Genomic DNA, 22940 nt, shown 5'->3' with positions numbered 1-22940 from the left:
AAGCGCCCGGACGGCATCAGAAAATTATTTTTCAGAAAGAAATCACTCGAGTAATTTCGTCTCACACTGAGATAAAATAGTACGACTTTCCTTTTCATCAGAATGGGAGGTGGTCGAAAAAACACTTAGTACTTTTCAGATGAATTGACCCATATATACATATATATCAGTGAAGCATAGCATATTACAGGATCCGACACACGAATAGTTCGAAGAACGCAAGCACGTCGGAACACAAGCACGTCGAAACACAAGCACGTCGGAAGACAAGCACGTGGAAACACAAGCACATCGGCCCGATTTTACAGATGTTTCGGCCGGGGTCCGGCCTTCATCAAGATCAAGTCGCTTCATGAAGGCCGCGCCCCGGCCGTAACATCACTTAAATCCTGTTGATTTTACTAGGCGCTTCTATTCTTAGAACTATATGTACATATATATAAGGTGGGAGTCTGCCGGGATACGGTAGTTGAATCGGCGCTTGTAGGTTGAGGACGCACGTACAAAACAACAACAACAAAAAACGATTCTTTATTTCTTGGGTTTAGGCCGGAGTCCGGCCTTTGTCATGGAAAGCCACGTATATATATGCATGTATATATACAGGCGCTCCTCTAAGCTCTCTCATTACCTGTATATCACGTGACCGGCTTGGCTTGCTTCCCACATTTCACACACAACCTTTTCTCCACTTTGATACTCCTATTCCTAACGGATTCATAAATAAAGGGAAATGAAACCATGCTGCGTTATTAGTATTTGTAACTATTGCCAAGGTGGCGACAGTCAATATCCTGCTTCAGAACCTTGGCCGGTTAGGTATTTTTGGCAGCCATCCTGCCATCGACAAACTTTTCACTTCAGTGCAGCCGATGTGCTTGGCTGCTGCATTTTCGCAGTGTCGTGCTTGGCGAGGCTAAATCGTTCGCTGAAAGTGTGCTCGCTTTAGCATAGGTGACATTGGCGCAGAGGCAATTAGAAATGTTTGGCAAAACAGAGGGGGCACATTGGAAGCAACATGAAGTGTATGGCGCATGAAGGGTATGTATGTGTATGTAACTGTATGTATGTATAAACGAGAAGAAAGGGGGTTAACCGAGGGGCCCGATTTTTATTAGTCATATCATGAGAAGCCAACAAACACTGACACCAAGGACAACATAGCGGAAATTACTTGTGCTTAATAAATGCAATCAAGAAACGATAAATTAATGGAAATTAAAGCGGATCAAAAAACAACTTGCCGCAGGTGGGAACCGAACCCACAACATTCGCATTTCGCGTGCGATGCTCTACCAATTGAGCTACCGCGGCGCTGCTTCCCCATCCGCTTTCTTGGGGGTTTGCTGGCTTCTCATGATATGCGTGTATGTACCACCAAGTGTACGCATTGGAAGCGACATGACGTGTAGACGCATATGACTGACGCAATGGGGACAGCGGTACTGCTGGCCCTCCGGGGCACTCCAGTCGTCCGTGCTGCGCCAGTGCGTCGTCCGTGTCGTCTCACCTGCATTGCTCGTTCGTCCTGACGACTCCCAGCAGGTGTCGACCCAGAGGCTTGGTGGCGTCGCCCAAGGCGCATTCGCGGAACACCTTCTCGTCCCAGCACAAGTTTGTCGCCGTCAGGTCTGCGTCGTTCAATGAGTGGGCGTGACTTTTATCGGCGATGTGACGTACTAACGGTTGGAAGACGACAAACTTCCATTCGATGGAAGGCGATCCCTGACAGTTGAGGTTACGTTCTTTGAAAAAATACACTAAATTTAGCCACTAAGAAAATGGCGTGGCCAGCTCGTACCACTTTTCATGCGCACTTAGTAAGTTTTAAGAATAACTTTACGCCGAAATAAGGAATTTTTCCTCCTGCACGAGTTTGCTGCACGAGGCATTTTGTTTACTAGGATGTACCAAAACACACTCTCAAAATTGCGACTAGGGCAAAATCAATTTCATAAGATTATGTGAGCGAAGATTTTCTCCTGAGGAGATATATACCGTGAACTCTCGCCTTTTCTTTGGTCGTCTACATGTAATTGTTCATGTATACATTTTGCCTTTGTTAAAGCGATACTGACATTGCAGTTTCGAATTGTAATCCTTTTCCTTAAACGAAGGTCCTAGACCTCGAAGCCTTAGAAAAGTTGCTGGCAAGCCTCAGAAAGTCATAAAAAATTAGTGCCCTTCCCCTCTGTGAAGAAGTATGACCAGCGAAGCTGTGTATGTGGGCCCCTTAAGGGCGAACTGCACCTCCACCGCGGGTCGGCCCGGCATTGCGCTATCTTCTTGATCTGCCCACATATGGGGAGGGCAATACACATCCTAGAAAACTAAACAGAAACTGACCCGTAGAGACGCAAATATAGTAAATTATTTTGGACGCTTTGAGGGCTCTGGTGATATGTCTTCTAAGGATTCGGGGATCAGGATCTTCATATATTGCATGAAAATAAAAATAAAAAAGTCTACAAAATCCAGTAAGTACACTTTTAACCTGATCGAAGTAGCTTTTAAATATACAAATTCTCCTTTCATCTCCGTGCTTGACTCATTCACATGTGACTGAAGGAGAATACATTTTATTAGCACATTCTATATAATTTTCCTGCGTTGCATACTGCAATGACAAATATAATCTACACTCACAATTTTGCCTTTAGCCCTAGTCATCAAACCCCGACCCCTAATTGCCCCTAACCCCCTTTTCCTTCCACGAGATCAATTCATAAAAAATAAAACTAAAGCTTGGAGTAGCCAAAAGAGACTTCTTCTTTAATTGATCCCTTATCAGTCCTACACAGTCCCTTTATTTCATTCAGTTATCCAATAATTCCTCTTGAAATCTACTTTCCTATAAGTCAAGTCAGCGTCGGGCATTTTATCTAGTTTTTTTTTTCCTCTCCGATGCGTTCGCCGCAACTTCCGGTTTAGGCGTGCGCGGCGCCCGAGACGCGTTATGGCACGATCACGCGACTCCCAGCCACCGTGCTTCATTTTCTTCATTTTTTAGTCCCGTGTTGCAGAAAATCCGGCGTCGGCGTCTGGGGTCGGCGTCCCGTGAGAGAGAAATATTTTACACCACCATAAAGTTCTTCTCTCATTACTAAAGATGCTCGTGCCTTGTCTTACGTTCTTTACAAAACCAGGGAAAGCAGGTGGAATGCGGGAAATGGAAATTCAAGGCGATGAGCAAAACGAGAACAAGTTAAAAGCGGACCCAATGTTTCGAGAAGTGGACTTGTCTTTTTGATATCTCGCTTTGACAAAGACAAGTCCACTTGTTGAAACGTTGGCACCTGCTTTAACCTTGTTCTCGATTTGCTCACCATTGTTTTACAAAGTTATTCCTCGGAATTTGGAAAACGATAGCCCAAAGACAAATGTCATAAAAGAAAAATCTGACAACGCATGCTTTCTATGCTAAATCTTCTCAGACTAAAATATTAACACTGCGAAACGATAACAGAAAATCGGTACAGGCAAGAGGCCGTGTTCTCCTAGCTACCTCGCCTTTGGGCATAGCGTTCGCCGCCAGCGTTTCTCGGTAAACAATACGTTACATAAGCTGCAGCCGGGAAGCGTGAAAAGGAGTCAGGGATCTTTGAATGCTGTGGTGTTCCATTTATTAAAGGCTGAGCTTAAGCGCCCTCCATTTTTGTTACAGTAGAGCTGTACATGTCTACCCTGCCATAGAGTTTTCAATGTCCGTGCCTCAAAACTCCCGCGCCCTTCATGACGAGACAAAGAAACCACTAAGGCATGTGCTGACACCTGGCGTAGCAAGAGGAAAGCTAAGAAACTTCAAACTATAGGCTGTGTGGATGCGCGACTCTCGCGCGTCCCCTGATATGTTTTTCCCGCATAGCGCGTCTCGTGTAATCCGGCTTCGCGGCGTGGCCTGGCGCCCGCGGCGGTCGGAGTGGTTGAGGCGCAGTACGAGTGATGGCGCGAGTGTTGCGCTGCTAACGCCGCCAACAGGCGGGGTTACTTGGGCGCCGAAAGACAAGGCGCTTGCTCTCTTGGGTTCGGGACAGCAAGTAGCACGGACGTGCCGTGCCGCGCGTGCGCCGATCCATGCTTCTGCGAGACCGTCTCGCATGGCCGCCTTCGGACGCGCCACCATTCGGGTGACCGTACGCGCGAACGACCAGGCGTTGGGATTCAGCATGGGGCGAACATATTCGCTCGCTATCCGGTCGCGGTGAGTCGGACTTCTAGATTTGTCGCGCGCCCATCGGCATGTTTTGTGGATAGCAACTCGGCTAGCAGGCATTGATCTATGAAAGGTGCAATAAATGCCCTCGTGATTGTTTGCACTACTGTGTTGTCGTTCCTTTGTCCCAAGAGCACGGAGGAGAATCCCACAAGGCAAGAGCACTTAGTTATTTATCAGTGCGCTGCTTAGCCTTATCTTTGTTAATTGGGTTGTCATATTCCAAGATCCCTTTCCTTACATTCATTCCTTTCGTTCTTTTATTTATATATTTATCCCTTTTCTCCGCGATCGAGCACCATTTTCTGGGGCTACGTTTTATTCTCTCTTTCAGATAGATGGATGGATGTTATGATCGTCCCCTTTGGAACGGGCGGTAGGTTGCTCCACCAAGCTCTTCTTATTTTATTGCCTAATGCCCTGCCTATGAGAAAGAAAACCGAGGATTAATTCCCATAAATAATGTTTCTGAACCCCTATTGTGACCTTTGTGTTTGTACGCCTCCGTTGCTTGCAGTTTCCCTACTTTTCTCCCTCCAATTTTTCAATCTCCTCTTACTAATCCCTACTGCGGACATGCTTACTCTCCCTTGCTCTCACTTAACCCAAGGGCTTCAAGGTGGTGCCTAAATCGACCGCTGGGCAGATATCTTCACGTTCTAATACAACATGCTCCATCGATTCCCTAGCTTGGCCGCAGCAAGCACATGCTTCATCTTCCTTCTTATATCTCGCCTGACAAGTGCGTATTCTAAGGCATCCTGATGTCGCTTCGAAAAGTAATGAGCTTCCCTTTGAGTTATCATAAATTCTTTTTTTCCCGATTTCGTTTTTTCCTCTCAAGTAGTTACTCACGGCAGGTTTCAATTGGCGCCACCCATGAGATTTTCTCAGCCTCTCTGTCTTTCCGCAGAGAGACGACAGTTAACTGACCCTCAGCGGAGGACGTATCCCTCCCTCTCCTTCCCTTCGTCCGGGCTGCTCTCGCGAAAAGAGAAACCTGCTATGACACGTCAACCGGCTGACACACGGCGCAGCCTCGCATTCCTTCCCGACGCACTATAGCGCATTATCTCCCTTTTTAGTTCTACACCCTCGCCGCTAACACATGCTCGGTCGTTACGTCACCCAACCGCTTTACCCTTTCTCCCCTTTAGAAGAACTGCACCTGTATATACTGTGACGAGAACATATGTCGCCTTGAAAAAGACAAGTCCACTTGTCGAAACGTTGGCTCCCACTTTTAACTTGTACGCGTGTTGTGCATCGTCTTGAATTTCCATCTCCCACATTCCCCACGTTTTCCCCAAACCACAATGCTTTATATAATAATTGTAAGAGGAAACTCTGGCGCTAGGGTCTACGGAAGCTGCAATCGGGGCGGTTCAGCCAGCAAGGGAATTATGGGAAGTACATAGATTTGCCTAAACTTCGTCCTTCTGGCTTGAAACGGCTTCGTGAGTTTGTAAACTCGACCTTTTCAACAATGTACTCTGTGATAAACCATTAAATAAACATTATTAAAACTGTCTGACGACAGGATTCAGACACTGGACATCTAGTACAGAGGCCCGATATTGAAACCATTAGGCCAGGGACGCACGCATCTACAAGCGGCATAGAACGCCCTGACGAATTACGTGCTGGCAAGTCAGCGCGTTGAGACGCTTGGCGCATTTCGACTGGGCCACCTCGACAGGCTGGCCCGCTGCAATTAGCAATTGTGCGCGTTCGCACACAATGTGTTTGCAGTTGCGAGTATGCTGATCAGTGTATATCGTAGCAACCACAAAGCCATTGCGACCGTCGTTACTAACCGACAATAAATGTCTATCACAATTACCAATTACCACAAATTTTCTTACCACGACATTTATAAGTCCGCTGGTCACCCACCTTCGCAGGGCGGAATGGGCTCGAATTTTTAATTGCAAAATTGGCAATTACTCTATTCCTGAAAATGTTCTCGCGATCATATCCTCTAATATCGCGAATATCCTCGCGAATATCCTCGCGAATATCCTCTACTGGATCCTCTCGCGGACACCTCCTACTTTTTGTATGGAATTGATGCCACGGTATGGCATGCTATGGTACGCGGACCCAGTCAAGCCTTTTCAAACTTTTTGTCCGTGCTCCAAACATCTGGCAGACGTAGAATAAAGCTGAATTGAATTGAATTCAATCATGAAATTAACCAATAGCGTTAGTGGGTCTAGCTACTTGCGATGACGCTACATGACAACATTGTGGAGGCGAGAGCGAGCGATTCTTCACTGCTTTTGACGCGAGATTGTAAATTCCACACAGCATGCAACGCAGTAATATTTGGCTCGCATGTTCACAGCAATCTCGACGACAGATCCGTAACTTTGTTTTACTATGTTCAAGAAGTGTTTGAGGCCTCCTTTAAATGTTGACCAACTACATGTCCCCCTGGATCTCTTCGTTTGTCGTGCTGCCATACCATATAAGTTTTCTCCAGCAGTCCTACAGGTCAAAAGGGTGGCACACACATTCTCTGGAGATGATTGTCGACGTTAGTGCAATTATCAATCCATCTTACGACGGGTGTGTAATTGGTGATACGTTTTATATATTATGGTGATTATCGTGAAAAGCTGCACGCACCTATTTGCACATACCCACTGCCAGAAAGCGTGCTAGGCAGTTAGCTCTTGCCCACTGGTAACGAGAATTCGCCCACGTCCTAGTTCCAACAACTGACGCAACTTGGTGTCAGCGTTGAAGGGTGGCACTTTCCTAGTAGCACATACTTAGTGATCCAAGGTGGCATTAAAGGAAAACAGTTATAGATCCACAGGATACCGGAAAGTGAGTGGAGTATACTAAAATTGCTAGTCGCATTAATGTAAAAATAACATAAATTGGACGTGATGAATTCCGTAATTACTCGTGGTCTCTCAACGAAACTCTAAACAACCACTTGGTCTTATTTGCATAGAATGATTGGTGTTCCTTTAAAACTTGGTGCATACGTGTTAGCTGAGAACTTCGTATACCACATAGCCGCCGAGTTTCCCACCCTAAAGTTATATCCAAAATATTCTGCCTCCTTTCCCTCTAATGTTCACGAGCTTTTGAATTTAATTTGCATTGTTAGCTAAAACGACGATTTCACAGGCATACATTAGTGCTGGCAGGCGATTCCTGTACGGTATGCCTAGTCGTCGACAAGTCGAATGAAAGCCTACAAGCCACTTTTGTGAGTGTTCATTTCATTTTCCACAACAACAGTAGTGGTGATAGAGGGGTATTCTTGCAGAAATGACAATTTTCTTCTGTCGTTCCTTCCGAAGTGATCGTTAAGTATTCTCATTATTCACGTAATGAAGAACGACGGCGTGGTCGCACTACTCCAATCTTCTTGATGGAAGTTATGCCGCAACGGCCGTACGCTATAGTATACACGTGTTTGATATCTGGGCCCGCTATCTAAGGACGTCATTTCTATTATTCCGCAATATCAATACAAAGGATAATAAAGAACAGACTAACCCCTTAACAGTTACCTTGTCATAAAGCCGATCTGTGATTCGTCGAAAAGCCCGCCCTCTTCGGCTCACTACTGAAGCTGGAAATTGCACGCTCGAATTCTTATCCGATACAACAGCTACTCGTGACCGTTAAAGGCATGGACAACTTTGTGCTTACCCTCACTCTTTATGCTGGTCATCGGAAATATATGTCGCTCATAGTAGCGTGTTTTCGTTACCGAATAAAAGTCGGCAAGCACTGAAGCCATAACCAGAGTCCTTCAATACTTTTTTCGCCATAGCCATTTGATGGGAACGATTTGCACAGCACCGGTACAGAGAAATACAGACTGATGCTGCTCTTCCAGTTGTCACGTTTATGCACGGCAGTCTTCCCCATTGCGAAACATGCTAACTTGAATAATAGGGCATTTCAAACGTTATTATATTTCGTGGCGCCACACTCAAAGCTCCTAAAATTGGTGCTATAGGTACGGAGCAAACGGGCGAGCTGTCACGGGCTCGTGCGCCTTAGGCAAATTATAATTATATCCAATTATGGCTCATCGGTCGTCGCCCAATACTCGGAGTCTTGTTGAGCACACCAAAACGCCTATCAAAGTCGGGCGGCCATGCCGGTGACTGGTTTTCTTGCAAGAGTGCCGGCGACTTACTGGCCAGCAGTGCTGGCGGTGCGGAGCACAGTGTTTGCTGCGCGGCCACCGTGGCCAGATGGAAGCGGTGCATCGCGTCCCTCTGCTCGCGTGTGCACCTGTCCAGGCTGTCCTGGGGCCGGCACGCAGCTGGCTCGACACTGCGCGAAACAGATCCCGTTTAACACACGGCACCAAGGTAGCGTTCTGCCGACCCGCTGATCTTGCAACATATTTTAGCGAGTCGAGCAAACGTCTCAGCGGTGGATCACATGCAGCTTTCCACAGTGGTCTCAGCTTGCACTAACGTTTAGACTCTTGCGTTTCTCGCCCATGCGGTTGCTATATTTGTCACGGACTTGTCGAGGATCCCGTGAAGTGGAAACGCGATGTATGTGCATTTTTCCACGCCAACAGCCGTCTCCTTAAGAGGTAAGATTTAATCTCTAATGGAGGGAAATCAAGCTTTCTTTCTCGACAACGTTTTGTGACAATTTAACATCACGACACGATAACGACATTAAGCAGTAGACCACAGGAAGGCTCCATGAAATAAACTTCTATTTAGCTATGAGTCTGAAACTCTCATTTCATACATTTCAATGCGCGCCAGCTGTGGTCAGAGTGAGTACAAACAGTTTTTCACTATGCTTCTCTCATTGCAGGTAGATTGAGCTAGCTGTCTTGCACAGTAATTTTTTAGCCCCTTAAAAATAGGGATATAAGCCATCGGAAAAACCAGCATCCTTAAAAGTGTGAAAACTTTTTGCTGTGGTGGCGCCTGGTGTTCCGGATCGAAACAGGACCGCTGTCTGGATCGACGAACCACTTGGGTGTCATGGCGTCGCTGCCGTTAGCTGCCTGTCCAACCATTACTATTATTCATTAACATTAACATTATTTAGCAACGACCAGCGAACGGCAAAATATTTAACGTCTCTGTTATCGCATTGTTTACGATACGTCGATCCGTATTGAACCCGCAGCGTGATGTTACGGATCCATGCTTTCGGGATTTATTTTTTTCAGGTGACGTTAGTTTGTATAGGTGATGGATAGCACGGTCAACGGGTCCTGCGTAACATGACTGCATCGCAGTCCCACCGCATGCTTATGCTCCTTCGTAATGGTCACCGACACAGAAGTTCGTTTCCTCTAATACAATTGGCATCCTTTCGTCCTTCTGGATTGATCTGTGTAGCGCTCGTGCTTGTAGCCATACTTTAAGTTTATTTTATGTTTACTCCACCCTGTATTGGCCTCTGGGCTAACAATATCAATAAATAAATTTAAAAAATGAAAAGACAAGGTGAACTGCGTTAGCAGATGCATCGGCTGAGGAAAAAAAAATATACAGTAGAAATATGGAGCCGCAAAATGAAGAATCATCTATTCATTCACTTACAAATATATACATAGCAACCAAATATGCACGAGGAGGTCTCAAAGCTCTGGCATGTACGGCCTGTACATGCTTTAAAAAATGAAAATCGGGCTAGCGCAGATGCGGCAAAAAGGTAAGGGTGCAACTAAAACAACAGACAAGTGCTAAACCACAGAAAAAAGTGAGCTACATATAATATAAGAAAACGTAACATGTTATACAGAGCTAAGGATTGAAAACTTATTAAAGCGCGGTAAATGACATTGCAGTAAAGCAATCACAAGCCGAGCAACAAGAAAAATAGACTCCTCTTAAAACTGCCTATACTCAGATGCAGCTTAGTGTTAGCAAAAACAGAGTTCCAGAAGAACAGCGTCATGAACAAACAAGCGAATTTTCCGCAATTATTCGTAACTTTAGGCAATATTTCCTTCTTTCTTACACAATAAACAATTGGAATAACCACTCTAACGAAGCTTTGACCCAAAAACCTTTGGTATCCCTTGAAAAGCATTTAATTTGATGTGTTCTGTATCCTGTTAATACTGAATGTTATTGGTTGTCTTTTCTTTATTTCCCAAATGTATGTTTGCTTTGAAAATGAACCAATCTGCCATGGTCTAACCAAGACCGCAGTAAAACAAACAAACAAACAAACAAACAAACAAACAAACAAACAAACAAACAAACAAACAAACAAATAAATAAATAAATAAATAAATAAATAAATAAATAAGCTGATGTAAATCGAATTCCGTTGTGATAAACAAGTTGTTTTCAGCTGAAAATTATTGAGAGAACGTTTGAGTGAAAGTTGGGTGAAAGGAGCTATACACAAGGATTGTCATGCTTGATTTTAATAGCGTATAAATTCTGAGAATCTGATGGTCTCGCAAGAGTACCGATGTGCTACATCGTGATGATCGGAAAGTAATAATGCAGATGGCCTGGCTTTGAAAAAACAAGGTGAGAGTGATAAGTATTACCCCATGACGAAATGCAGTAGATGTAGTAACGGTGAATGAGCGCATGCTGTAGAGAAATCAAGGTTAGCAAGAAAGCTGAACTATGGGCATGCTTTTTAAGCACCCGGATACTATATGCTGCTTTTTGCTTTAGATGTGAGGTATAGAAAGTGACTTCAAGTTAAAATCAAGGACAACCCCAAAAATCGGCAAAGAATAATTAGTAGCCTAGATGGGGTTATCATTGAGAGTTATGGTAAATGTGAAAACACTGTGGACATAGGTTTAGGCGCACATTAAAGAACCACAGGTAGTCCAACTTTGCGGAGTTCCCCACTATGGCGTGCCTCGCAATCAGATCGTGGTTTTGGCACGTAAAACTCTATAATTTATTTTTTTAGCGTTATTGTTCGAATCAATTTCACCTTCTTTTTATGCGCAGTGAAATAGCACGAATACCGTTTTATTGAGTTTAATTTCCAACAACTTGCAACGGTAACAGTGAATGATGTTTTCAACGTCATCATTCTGGCAGCAGTGGCATTACACGACCCATATCTAAGCTTGAATCCTCTGCTTGCGCAGCTGTCCTTGTCGGCCGCTGTTTCTTCAGCGAGAGTCTTCGCACTGCTGCCCCGTCACTCTGCTTTCCTGGATGGCGATGAACCATCCACACGGGGTGAACCTGCAACTGCGTAGCCACATCGTGGTCTGCTGTTGGCATCGGCAAAATCACCTCTGGAGATCGTTGCTATCACGGCGTGCCTGCTCTTCACTGGCAGCAGCGGCCTTGCACGACCCACATCTAAGCCTGAATCCTCTGCTTGTGCAGGTATTCCTACGCTGACCTTATTTTTTCTCTTTTTCTGCCACTGCTGCTGCTGCTGCCATCAACCATGCTTTTTTTCTTTTCTTCTGTCTGAGTATGTGTTCAATACCCATACCATGCCAACGAATGCAGAACTGTAAAAAAATTGAGGGACTATTTAAGATAAAATTAACAACATGGCTAAAGGCACCTATGAACTCATATTTGGTAATAAGATCTTGCTGAGAATGAAGGAGTCTAGGATTGATGTTGTTGAGCTCAAGAAAGGAGTTGATTCTTTGAGTACAAGTGCTGAGTTCTCGAACGGACTTGCTTAGGAACTGCGAAACGCTAATCGCTGAGAACAAGCAATTCAAATCACCAGAACCACTGACTGATTCGCAAGGTTGAGGAGCTTGAGCAGTACTCTCGCTTTAGCAATGTCGAGATCAAGGGCGTTCCCTACTCCCAAGGAGAGGACTGTGTAAATGATAAAAACAGTAGTGGGCAGAATTGGCTGTCCCGTATCGCCTAGCGATCTGGACATTGTTCGTCGCGTACCCGCCAGATCAAATGACAAGAAAAACATAATCGCTCAATTAAACTCTAGAGCTAAGAAGGCTGACTTTGTTAGCAAACCACGTAAAGGCAAACTTTGACATAGCGACATTGCATTCTCTGGCCCTCTCAACGCTCACGCTTTTGCAAAAGACCACCTAACCCCATATAACAAGGCCTGCTTTTCGCAAACTCTAACACTGAAGGAAGAAAGAAACTGGATGTTCCTATGGGCTGACAACTGCCAAAGCAAGGCTAGGAAGACTACTAACAGCAAATTTGTGCGCATCCGAGAGGAATCTGACCTAAGCAAAATATACGAGAGCTCCTTCTTTGACCAAATGACATAACAATTATGACTTCTTTAGTTAAAGCCGATGAAGTGAATTACTGCTTAAGCGTACTTCATTCCATCATTCATTTCAATGCAAGGGGTTTTCGTAAACACTTCGATGCAATCAATAATTTACTCGCATTGCTAACTTGTTCGTTTGCATTTATTGCCATAACTGAAACTTGGTTATCCGACGATGACAAAAATTTGTATTGCTTCCCTAACTATATATCGGAATACTGCAATAGACTAACGAGCAATCACAGCGCTGCAGTCATATATGTTTCTTCTAATATTGCTTGTCGAAGACATGACCTATGCTTAACCGTTACTGATTGCGAATCTGTTTGAATTGAATTCAGTAACTCCTTTCTTGCTCAAGACAACAAGATTTCATATTTCGCTGCATTTACCGTTCTCCTTCATCATCAGTTAACGAATTCTGTACCAATAGTGATAATATCTTGCATACCGTATCACTAGAAAACAAAGATGTTGTTATAATGGGTGATATAAACATTAACTTACTCGATGAAGCATCACCGATCTGTATTTACTATACTAGTTTGTTCCATAGGTACGGATATGATTGCTTAATTGACGTGCCCACACGCGAAGCCTCTAAGGGCACTGGCACACCTATTGATCATTATCTTTCTAACTTGCTCTATTCACCAGACGCGAAGTTTTGCAGATCGACATCAGTGATCATTACCCCCTGCTCTTACGCTTTAATTATAATGTACCAGCCTGCCTACTTTCACATACTAAACATGTTCTGGACAAAGACCGCTTCATAACCGCTGTTAATACAAATTGGTGTGAAACAAGATCACTAAACGATGCTGAGAAAGCCCTTTCCACATTTTTTCACTAGTTGTATAATACTCACGACAGTTCACCTTCAAAAATAAATGTAAAAATACCGTGGCATTTTGTCACAAGCCATAAATCTCACAGCACTTATTAGTAGCATTACGCAAACGGGACAACTTATGCCTGCAAAAGAAATTAAGATCGTCGTGCGCGCCACGCAGAGGGCTTGATATTTCCAAGGCAGGAGCTGCATGCGGGGCTACTGCCATCATGGCGGCAGCTGGAATTGAGAAGGCAGGTCGAGCTGAGCATATGGCGTGTCCCACTACCCAGCAGAACATTATGGTGCTCAGCACTCCGAGCGGGAAGCGAGCGGAGAAGTGTGCTCGAATTCCAGCTATCAACGTCCAAGGCAAAATATACGAAGTGAGCGCTTACGGAAGGACCACCCACGACACAGTGAAGGGCGTGATCAGGGGCACAGCGCTCGAAGACAGTGAAGCCGAAATAATGCAGCAGATCGTTATCGAGTACAGCCCCATCGCCGCGGGGGCGAAGCGTATCGGGAACACGACAGTAATCGTAGTGTTTAACGGTATCAAGGTTCCCAAGTGTGTGCGTTACGGATCCACGCTGTACCCGTGCTGTCTTTTACAGGAAGCAAGTATAAGTTCGCAAAGTATGCGCCAAGGTCGGCCCCAGGCGCGACGTGTGCCCCACACCGAAAGTATGTTTGCCTTGCATGCGGTGTTTCTAATCCTAGAGAGGGCCACAAATGTCCCCAAGTGCAAGCTCTGCGGCGAAGAACACCCCACCGGGGACCGCCTCTGCAGAGCCAAATACAGGGTTCCATACGTCGTGTGGCGACGGCGATGGGAACGTCGTTACGCTGAAGAACAGCAAATGCAAGCATTCGAATGAAGCTCGTTTCCACGCCTTGGACACTCACACTCGCGCAGTGCTTCCCGTAGCGGATCCCGCAGCGCGCCGCGCCATGCCTCACGCCACGCTGCCCGTCATGCCTCGCGCAGCGCATCCCGCGGCCGTGACTCATCTTGCAGGAACAGCTGCGGCGCTAAGCGATCGCGCTCCCGTGACAGAGTCAGCTGGACCAACGCAAGGGCGAATAGCGCCACTAGTGGCCGAAGCACTCCGAGCAGCTGGCAGGCGTGGATTACCAGCCCCTACTACAAGGAACTCGAACAACTCCGCGCAACCAACGCGACACTGGCAGAAACCCCGCGCCGGCTTGCCCAAGAGCTAGCCGAGCTCAAGAAAGAACTCCAAGCACAGCGAGCCCAACCTAGCACTGGCTCAGCTCAGTCACCCGCGATATCTACACCCATCGTTATTCCCGAGCAGAACACCGACACTCCACACCAAGGCACACAATCGATGGACACAACTCAAGACGAGCCCCAGGAGGAGAAGACCACTGACCCAACTCTCAAGAAACGAGCACGCACCTAGAGCCACAAAACAAACCACTCTTTGCAGCAGCAACTTTATTTTCTGAAGCAATAAAGCGTGCAATGGCGCGGCGTCGGCCGACAGCTTGCCGGCGAGATGCGGAAGCACGCGCGAGCCCATGTGAACTAGGGGCGGTCGGCGCACGGCAGGCATAGCTTTGGTTACAGAAAGAAAAAGAAGACCCGTTCATTTTCCTAGTCCGCACGAACTGTTTTATAAGACTTCCTCGGTAATCTTTCACTGGGATGTTGGTTTCCAAGCATGAAATCTCAGAGCACATCAAAATAACCTTACTGTGCGTGCACGAAGAAAATGTTGATTTCGTCCATTCGCACTAGTTGACTGTCTCTAACGTGCACCTGTAACTGCTGTCCCAGTTTGATCGTGGGTGCCGAATTCGTCATCGTGCGCTCGCTCGAAACAAAATATTGTGAACATACAACTGATGGCGTCCAGTTATTTATGTTTACGCTGCCAATTCGAAGTGGGCGCTTGTGTGCAACCGCAGCGACGGAGTCTACGAAGTCGCCGCGTTTGAAGATGGAGTTCGCGTTCGCTTCCGAAAGATAATTTTGCAGCCAGATGCAGCACAATGGTAGCCCGCTGACCACGAGTTATCTGCCATCGCAGCAATCACAGACGGAACGCTTTAGAATCGCCCTAATTCGCAATAACACCGCTACCGTTCTAGGCTGCCGGTGGGGAAAACGACGGTCTGCACATACCAGTGCGAGGAGGAGAGCGCCCCGGCGCGCTGGTTTGAGGCTGCGTTGCTCCTCGCCGATAAAACGGTCTACATATGGTCCCAGAGACCTGTTCAGTTGACATCTGGATACTATTTTTATCCCATTACCATTATCGCGTACGATGTTCCCTTTGAAATGGGCACGGCTCACCCGCACATCTCTTCGTAGAAGAGACTGAATTTCCTGTGGGGCTGTCCGTAAAGTAGGAGCAGGGCCCTCGCCATGTCCATGCTCTGCGTCATGCACATTTCGTGCAGTTGGAAAGGACACTCCTCCAGGAACGGATCCACCGGCCCTGCGAGCACAAGCGGCACATTTACACAGGATTCGCATAAAACTCTTAAACTAGGTTGTTTTGCGCCTAGCTCCTTGCCATAAGAGCCTATTTTTGAGCAGCAAGGACAGAGTGTTTCATTTCTATGGATTGATTCACGGTATATACACAATGTTGTAGGCGACCTAAACTATTTATGCCATGGAAATAGATGTTTTTCTTTAATTCGCATACTCGCACCTCCCTCATGCCTAAAAAGTAACGAACTTCCTTATTTCTCTCGAAAATAACTGTCTTCGATCGCAACTCAAGTAGCTAAACATATAACAAAGTTACATTGACACCAAGGCTACGAATATTGAAGTTGGAGGGCGCAGGTGACAATGATGACCTGAAGTAAAGTGTGCCAAGGTATCACAAAGCATGACGTCGAGGACGGATATCTACAGAGGAGGCAGTATGACAGAGCTCGAAAAATGAGAGTAAGACGCAATGCCTTCATAAAAATTGGAGATAATAGCAGAAGAATAAGCAGATATAAATAATGCATTTATTTCTTCAATACACCTTGCCTGTATTTCAGCATTTCGCAAAGAGCATTAGTGCAATGATATTGCAATGTAAAAAAACATAAAAATAGGCCCCCATAACGTAAAACTATTCTAATATGTTTGTATTCCAATCTCCTGACGTCAAATTTGCGTTACCGCCGACGCAAGCCTAGGGCGGTGACTCGCGGAGTTGTCTGAACAGGCCAATCAAACGCACTCCTCGTTTATAGGAAGTTACTTCTGTTTGCTTTAAAAATTAATAGCATTGCCTGCACGGAGCAGCTTATCTTATCTAATTGGCTGATAAGAAGTGAGGAGCGCGCTCAAGTGCAGAGTGATTCGATGGGGTCGAGATAGTGCACTGAAGATTGGTAAACGGGTGAAAAGGGTGGTGCCGGCGTCTGCTATCGGTTAGTTTCCAGTTTTCCCTTACTTAACTTGTGGTGGCTGGTCGAAAATCGCGGCGGCATGCAACGGAAGGTTAAGAGTTCAGTTAAACAGGATCCTCAGCAATGTTGGCTGAGCGAGGTGACAAACGTGCCGAAAGTGCTCGAAAACGTTACACGGCAACGCAAAAAGTTTTATTATACGCAAATAAACCCATGCTCTCCGGCAGGTGCAAGTAGCCAATGCCTGAGGGATCGGCGGCAGCCATCTTTTATTTCTTTCGAAACAGTGCAGCCTGTGGCTATTCAGAGAAAAGTTCAGTTTTGTTCGGCATATTATTGGATCTTTAATGTGCACACGTCACTTTGACGCGGTGCGTTTTCGCAGTTTTGTGACGTCGCGTGACAGGCAGGTGGAGTGGGTGCAGCCCGAGAACTTTTGACCAATAGCTGAAGGCCAATAGCGAAAAGGCGTCGAATCAAAAATAACAATATTTCTTTTGTTCTGTCCACTCATGCATAATCAGAGTGTACACGTCATATCAGATGGGGAGCTCTCTCGGTTTGCGGGACGTCGCGTGACTGACAGGCGAAGTGGGGGTGGCCCAAAAATGCTCTTTGACCCACTGCGGAGGGTTGATTAAAGAATTGGAATGAAAAAGTTTGGAATAGGTTTACATTATAGCACCCATAATTTAGTAAAATTATCAAAGGATATCAGCAATACATGCATGAAACAAAACAGACAACGTAGGCATGAATTCGAGCAGTTTAGGCAAATCCATATTCGGTTTTAAGATTAAAATTTTCTATTTGGTCATCCTCATTGTCGTTGAAAAGGAAAGCATATAATCAGTGTGCTTTGCGAGCACTAACCTACGGGGACAAAGCTTGGAGGATGAACCGCGCGATGAACGATGGAACGGAAAATCGTGGGCGTAGCTTTAAAACAACACAAAAGAAAACGGGAGTACGGAGGGAACAAACGCGGGTAGCTAAACTTACCTTGGGGTTAATTGGTCCTGAATGAGCAGTATATACCTCTAAAGCAATCTTGGCCACGCCACAGAGCTGGTGGATGTATTATCGTCCAATTAGTAACCTGTAAGTAGCCCCTAAGCAGACGACGCGTGGGTGGTAGCGGCTATGACGAAGGTCCAAGCACGTTGCCTCTGAGATTTTTTACCGCGCCGCGAGCGCCACCCAGTCTCACAGGTCATGCTGAGAAGCAGCGTATTGTAAGTCATGCGTCAGTTCCAGCGAGGGGGAATGACGTCATTCTTTTTTCAGTGTCGCTGTCGAAAACGGCCAGTTTTGTGAGGTTTTCGTGGCACTTTCACTCACATTTGCCACGTAAGCGTAAGACTGCACGGATGCTCCTCAACATCAGCGCCACCTTAAGATATGTTTTTTACGCATTCCAAAATGTTGTTGCCACTTACCTTTAAAGGACCCATCACCAGGTCTGATAATTTTGAGCTGACAAGCGCAAAACATACATTGCGCGATAAAGATCGTATCTGCAAAGTATTCCATCGCTACACACCGCGGAAAGGCCTGAAATTTCAAACCGAACGCCATTTTTACTTCTCCTCGCGGCCGCCACGCTCCAAGCCAAAGGATGACGTACTCGTGCACCCGCGCCTACGCACTGGGGTCCGCAGTGTGACGTTGCTCGTGGTGACACGTGACTTCGAGAATTATTCAAGACAACATCTGTTGTCTCTGTGATCTGCTGCTTGAATTGACGAATTGTAGTTTAGAAAAATAAAAACACACAAGCGGAATGTCTGCGTGTTTTTTGTTTTACTTCGCACTGAAGCAAGTGAGATGTACTTCCGCTTCGTCTGCTTGTTACTACGGTCGTGCGGTCACGTGCGCAGGTACGGAAACTATGCCATTTTCTACAGTGTTCCAGCGCGTGATCGTGCTCAGCGATCCGCTTGTTCTGCCTCAGTATTCGTGTAGCACTGAATTATACCGCTAGTCATGTGTCTTTGTGCACAGCGTGCAAAATCGTGCGCTGCCCGAACCGATAACAGCTCGCGCGTAACGCCGCCAGCAGAAGTGCGCATCGCCGAAAAAAAAAAGCGAGAAAAAAAGTTAGAGCAGGGCCCGTGAAGTATGTGTCACGCGATCCTCGAGGTCCGGCATGGGTACAGTGAACTAGAAGTATATTTTCTAGTGCACTGTAGGCATGGGAGAACGCAGGGAAGGAATTTCGCTTGCGGAGGCTAGACGGGGCGAGTGGAGAGAGAGTCTCGCTTTGCAGTGGAGCTCGCCTCCTGAACTCACGGGTTCGCGGCGCTGAAATAATTCTACCTTGGCTATTAATAAGCCGATTTGAAAAATGTCTGCGGCAGAGCGCTCCCTAGAGGAAATGTAACTTCCAGCGTATAACCAAAATTTGCTATGGAGCCTGGTGAGGGGTCCATTAAGAGAAAGTAGTGGAGTTGGTCGTGTCTTGTAATGGGCGCGTAGAGCAGACAACCAAATGTCGATTGGAAAACAGTGTATGGCCGCAACAGAGGCTTGCAGAGGTTTAGGTGCTGCGATGAAATGGGAAAATCTGCACGCATAAGGTGGTGTCGGATGACGCAATACAGTAGGAATTGGAGATGTTTGGAAGAGACCCTCGTCCAGCGGAAGACACAAATAGGCTGATGGTGAGGTACTATTCTTACGGACATCACTCTCTGAACATCGCAATACTTGGTTTCCGGTTGCCGGCTCTCTATTACGCTGCAGGACAGACCTCCACCTTGAGTAGAACCCCATACAAAAACAAAATACGACGACACGTAAGCACTTATTATGAGTTGTGAATGCGAAAGCATTAATGTCCAATTGAACGCCGTTTAGCGTTCCTTCGAGTTATGCATAAAATCCTCCCGGGAAAGCGAGCGTGTTAAGACGCTTGGCTAACGTCTCCGGATGGCACAAAGCCGGCGCATTTTATTCCGTGACGTCACGCTACCTCGTACGACTGCCGTAGAATCTAATGGGGACGCTCCCGAGTAAGCTGCGGTGATTTTGATGTCATCGCTTTCGCCACGCCGGGCTTGGCAATGAAAATTTCGGTCCAAATAGCATAACGTCATAAAACAGGGTGCACAGGCCTGCTATTTAGGAGGCGTTGGTATAGGCCAGTGGGCAAAGCGTGCGGTCGTAGGTGCGAAGCTCACCACCGCCAATGTTCTTTATTTCGAGTTTATTGTTTTTAATGAATTAATTTCTTTATACCGATTGCCGAGGTGAAGTTAGAACGCAGGCGAGAGCTCGTGCGGTCAAGGAACGCGCGGATAAGAAATGCTTCCGACTGTGCCGGTGACGTGGCGTCGCGGCGATGCCCTCTCCACTCACGCAACACGTGGCGTGCCATCGCGGCAGCAGGTGTCTGCTTTCGCCGCCCGCTCTGTTCAGCCGAGGCGCTGTTGCGTTTCGCCTGCGACACGCGGGTTTGCCGGCGCGACTGCGGCGGGGCGGCAGACATTTTGGCCCGTTCGGCGTCGCCGCAACGCTCCCCGCCAGGCGTTGCCAGGCGTTTCCAGGCATGTTCCGATGCCACGTGTCTTCATGTGCGTGTGTGAGTGTATGTGCCATTGTGCCCAAACCAGGCGATGCGACAGCAGGGGTCACCCTCTCCTTCCAGTCATTGTGCCCGAACCAGGCGATGCGAAAGCAGGGGTCACCCTCTCCTTCCAGTCTTTGTGCCCGACCGGCGGCAGTGTGCGTCACCTTAGCCCATTGTACAATCACGTGCTCGTCTATTGAGGGGTTCCTTCTTGCCCTCAACTGCGAGAGTATAAAAACAGCTGCCCCCGGACGCCAAAAGGAGGGCTCCGATTTCTTCTGTGGAGTAAAGTGCTCTCCCGTCTCTCTACTTCGGTCAACCTGACCACCAACTCTTTGCGATGTTAAAATAAACAAGTTGTTTTGTTGTTACCAGTCGACTCATGCTTTGCCGGGACCTTCGGATGCTTCCAGTTGTACCCCAGGCCGCCAGGCCAACGCTACCCTTGGGGCTTGCGACCCAGGTACAACCACGGGCGTCAGCGCCGAGTTCCCAACAGGTCGTACCATCGGTGCGATCCAAAACATCTGGTGGCAGCGGTGGGATCGCCTCCGACTCCAAACAACTGTCTGCCAGCGGTGAGATCGCGACAACGGAGGCCAGCAGCGAAGAGATGCAGTTGACTGTATGCTGAGCAGCTCAACGACGATCCGGGAGCAGTGCAACGAGCCCTGTGTGATGACTGGTTGCCTGCAGCGGAACGACTGCGCTGGACTCTTGGCTGCGAGGTTTGGTGAGTGCGGGACTTTCTTCTTCTGAGCTTTGCCAGGCTTTTGTTAGTGTCAGAAACAGAGCTGGTAATTGTGGTTGTCGTTGCTGCCGGGTTAGTTTGCGGCAAGACAATAGTAAGCAGTAGAGAAAGCAGCATTCAGAGCAGCCATGGATTTGAAGTCGTTGCGCAAACCGAAATTGTTGGAGCTTGCAAGAGAGTTGGGTCTGGATGTCTCGGACAAACTCAGAAAACCAGAACTGCTAAAGGCTATTCTTGAGTTAGAGGCTGAGGATGACGAGCTGTCGGAATGCCTTGAGACTATTGAGGAGAGGTCAAAAAGACAGGAGCGCGAACTTAAAGAGCAAAAAGAGAAACAGGAGCGCGAACTTAAAGAGCAAAAAGAGAAACAGGAGCGCGAACTTAAAGAGCAGAAAGAAAAAGAAGAGCGCGAACACGCTTTGGAAATGAAGCGTCTCGAGGTAGAGATGGAACGCGCTCGTAATGGAAGTCAGGCACACGGTGCAGGAGAACGAGTATTGTTCAAAATGTCTGACCTGATGCGGCCGTTTAAGCTTGGAGAGGACATTGGTTTGTTCCTGGTTAACTTTGAGCGAACGTGCGAGAAGCAGGGGTTCTCTCGGGAAACGTGGCCACAGCGCTTGCTCACTTTGTTACCCGGCGAGGCGGCCGACGTAGTCGCTCGCTTGGATAGAGAGGAGGCAGAGGATTTCGACACAGTGAAATCGAGTCTTCTAAAAAAGTACCGGCTGTCTGCGGAGGCGTTCCGTCGGAAGTTTCGGGAAAATGAGAAAGGCAGAAGTGAGTCATATACAGAGTTTGCGTATAGGCTTATGTCAAACATGCAGGAGTGGCTCAAAGAAGAGAAAGCGTTTGGTGACCACGATAAAGTTCTGCAGTGCTTCGGGCTAGAACAGTTTTATAGTCGGTTACCGGAGAACGTGCGATACTGGGTCTTGGATAGGCCAGACGTTTGTACGGTGGCTAAAGCCGCTGAGCTAGCCGAAGAGTTTGTGACGCGTCGGGCTCGCGGAGCTAAGGACGGTCAAAAGGGTGAATTTGGCTCGAAGTTTGAGAGGCCGAAGTTCACACCCATGAGAGCAAAGGGGAACACGCGTAGTGCGGATGCGAGTGGAAGCAGTGCGACCGAACCTAAGGAGACGGCGGCAGCCGAAGCCGAACGCAGAAAGCGGTTCGAGATGAGGCAAGCGCGCGTTTGTTATACGTGCCAGAAGCCGGGTCACTTTTCGGCGTAGTGTCCGGAAACAACACCAAAAGTTGTGTTTTTTTCAATAGGCAGCACTGACGAGAACATGAAGCTTCTCGAGCCTTACATGCGAGACCTCCTCGTGAACGGGAAAGAGTGCCGAGTGCTTCGCGATTCCGCAGCTACGATGGATGTAGTTCACCCGTCTTACGTAGAACCCCATATGTTCACGGGCGAGTGCGCGTGGATCAAGCAAGCCGTGGAAGCTCATAGCGTGTGTCTGCCAGTAGCAAAGGTGCTTATTGAAGGACCTTTCGGAGCGCTTGAGACGGAGGCGGCAGTGTCATCTATGCTGCCCCCCCAGTACCCGTACCTATTTTCAAACAGGTCCGATCACCTCCTGCGCGAGAAGCGGCTTTTGTTTGGTGAAGCTAGTGTTCAGGCCTTAACCAGATCGAAGGTTCGGGAGCTCGCTGCAAAGGCGGTAGTTGCGGGGCCGACGTCATCAAACAACGAAAAAGGGTCAGAGGCGCAGCAAGCTGATATTCAGAGCACGCCCGAACTGAATAAACTTGAGTCTGTAACGTTAAAGGCACCAGATACCGGAGAGGAAAATCCCGATGCGGGAAAGTTAGAAGAGCTATCTACTGATTTGCTCATCGCGCCTACGTCAGACGGACTTGATAGGTTGCTAAAAGTCAGACGGTCGGCTTTGATAGCCGAGCAAAAGAAGGATGGCAGCCTAGAAAACGTGCGCTGCAATGTCAAGGAAGG

The 22940-nt window shown here is 47.2% G+C and overlaps 1 protein-coding gene across 2 annotated transcripts in view; it reads right to left on the bottom strand.

Moving 5' to 3' along the window:
• The window catches only part of LOC142571194 (uncharacterized), an 84393-nt gene that overhangs the window by 1669 nt on the left and 59784 nt on the right, over window positions 1–22940 (bottom strand). For both annotated transcript variants that reach the window (XM_075679464.1, XM_075679465.1), the window contains exons 6-8: window positions 15595–15739; window positions 8385–8524; window positions 1511–1631 (exon numbers count right to left, since the gene is read on the bottom strand). In XM_075679464.1, the coding sequence (XP_075535579.1) occupies window positions 1511–1631; window positions 8385–8524; window positions 15595–15739 (406 nt within the window). The remainder of the gene's footprint in view (window positions 1–1510; window positions 1632–8384; window positions 8525–15594; window positions 15740–22940) is intronic.

The sequence above is a fragment of the Dermacentor variabilis genome, chromosome 2 (genome assembly GCF_050947875.1).
Source record: "Dermacentor variabilis isolate Ectoservices chromosome 2, ASM5094787v1, whole genome shotgun sequence".
NCBI classification, from domain to species: domain Eukaryota; kingdom Metazoa; phylum Arthropoda; class Arachnida; order Ixodida; family Ixodidae; genus Dermacentor; species Dermacentor variabilis.
The sequence above is the reverse complement of the archived record's forward strand: the minus strand, read 5'-3'. Positions and strand labels throughout refer to the sequence as shown.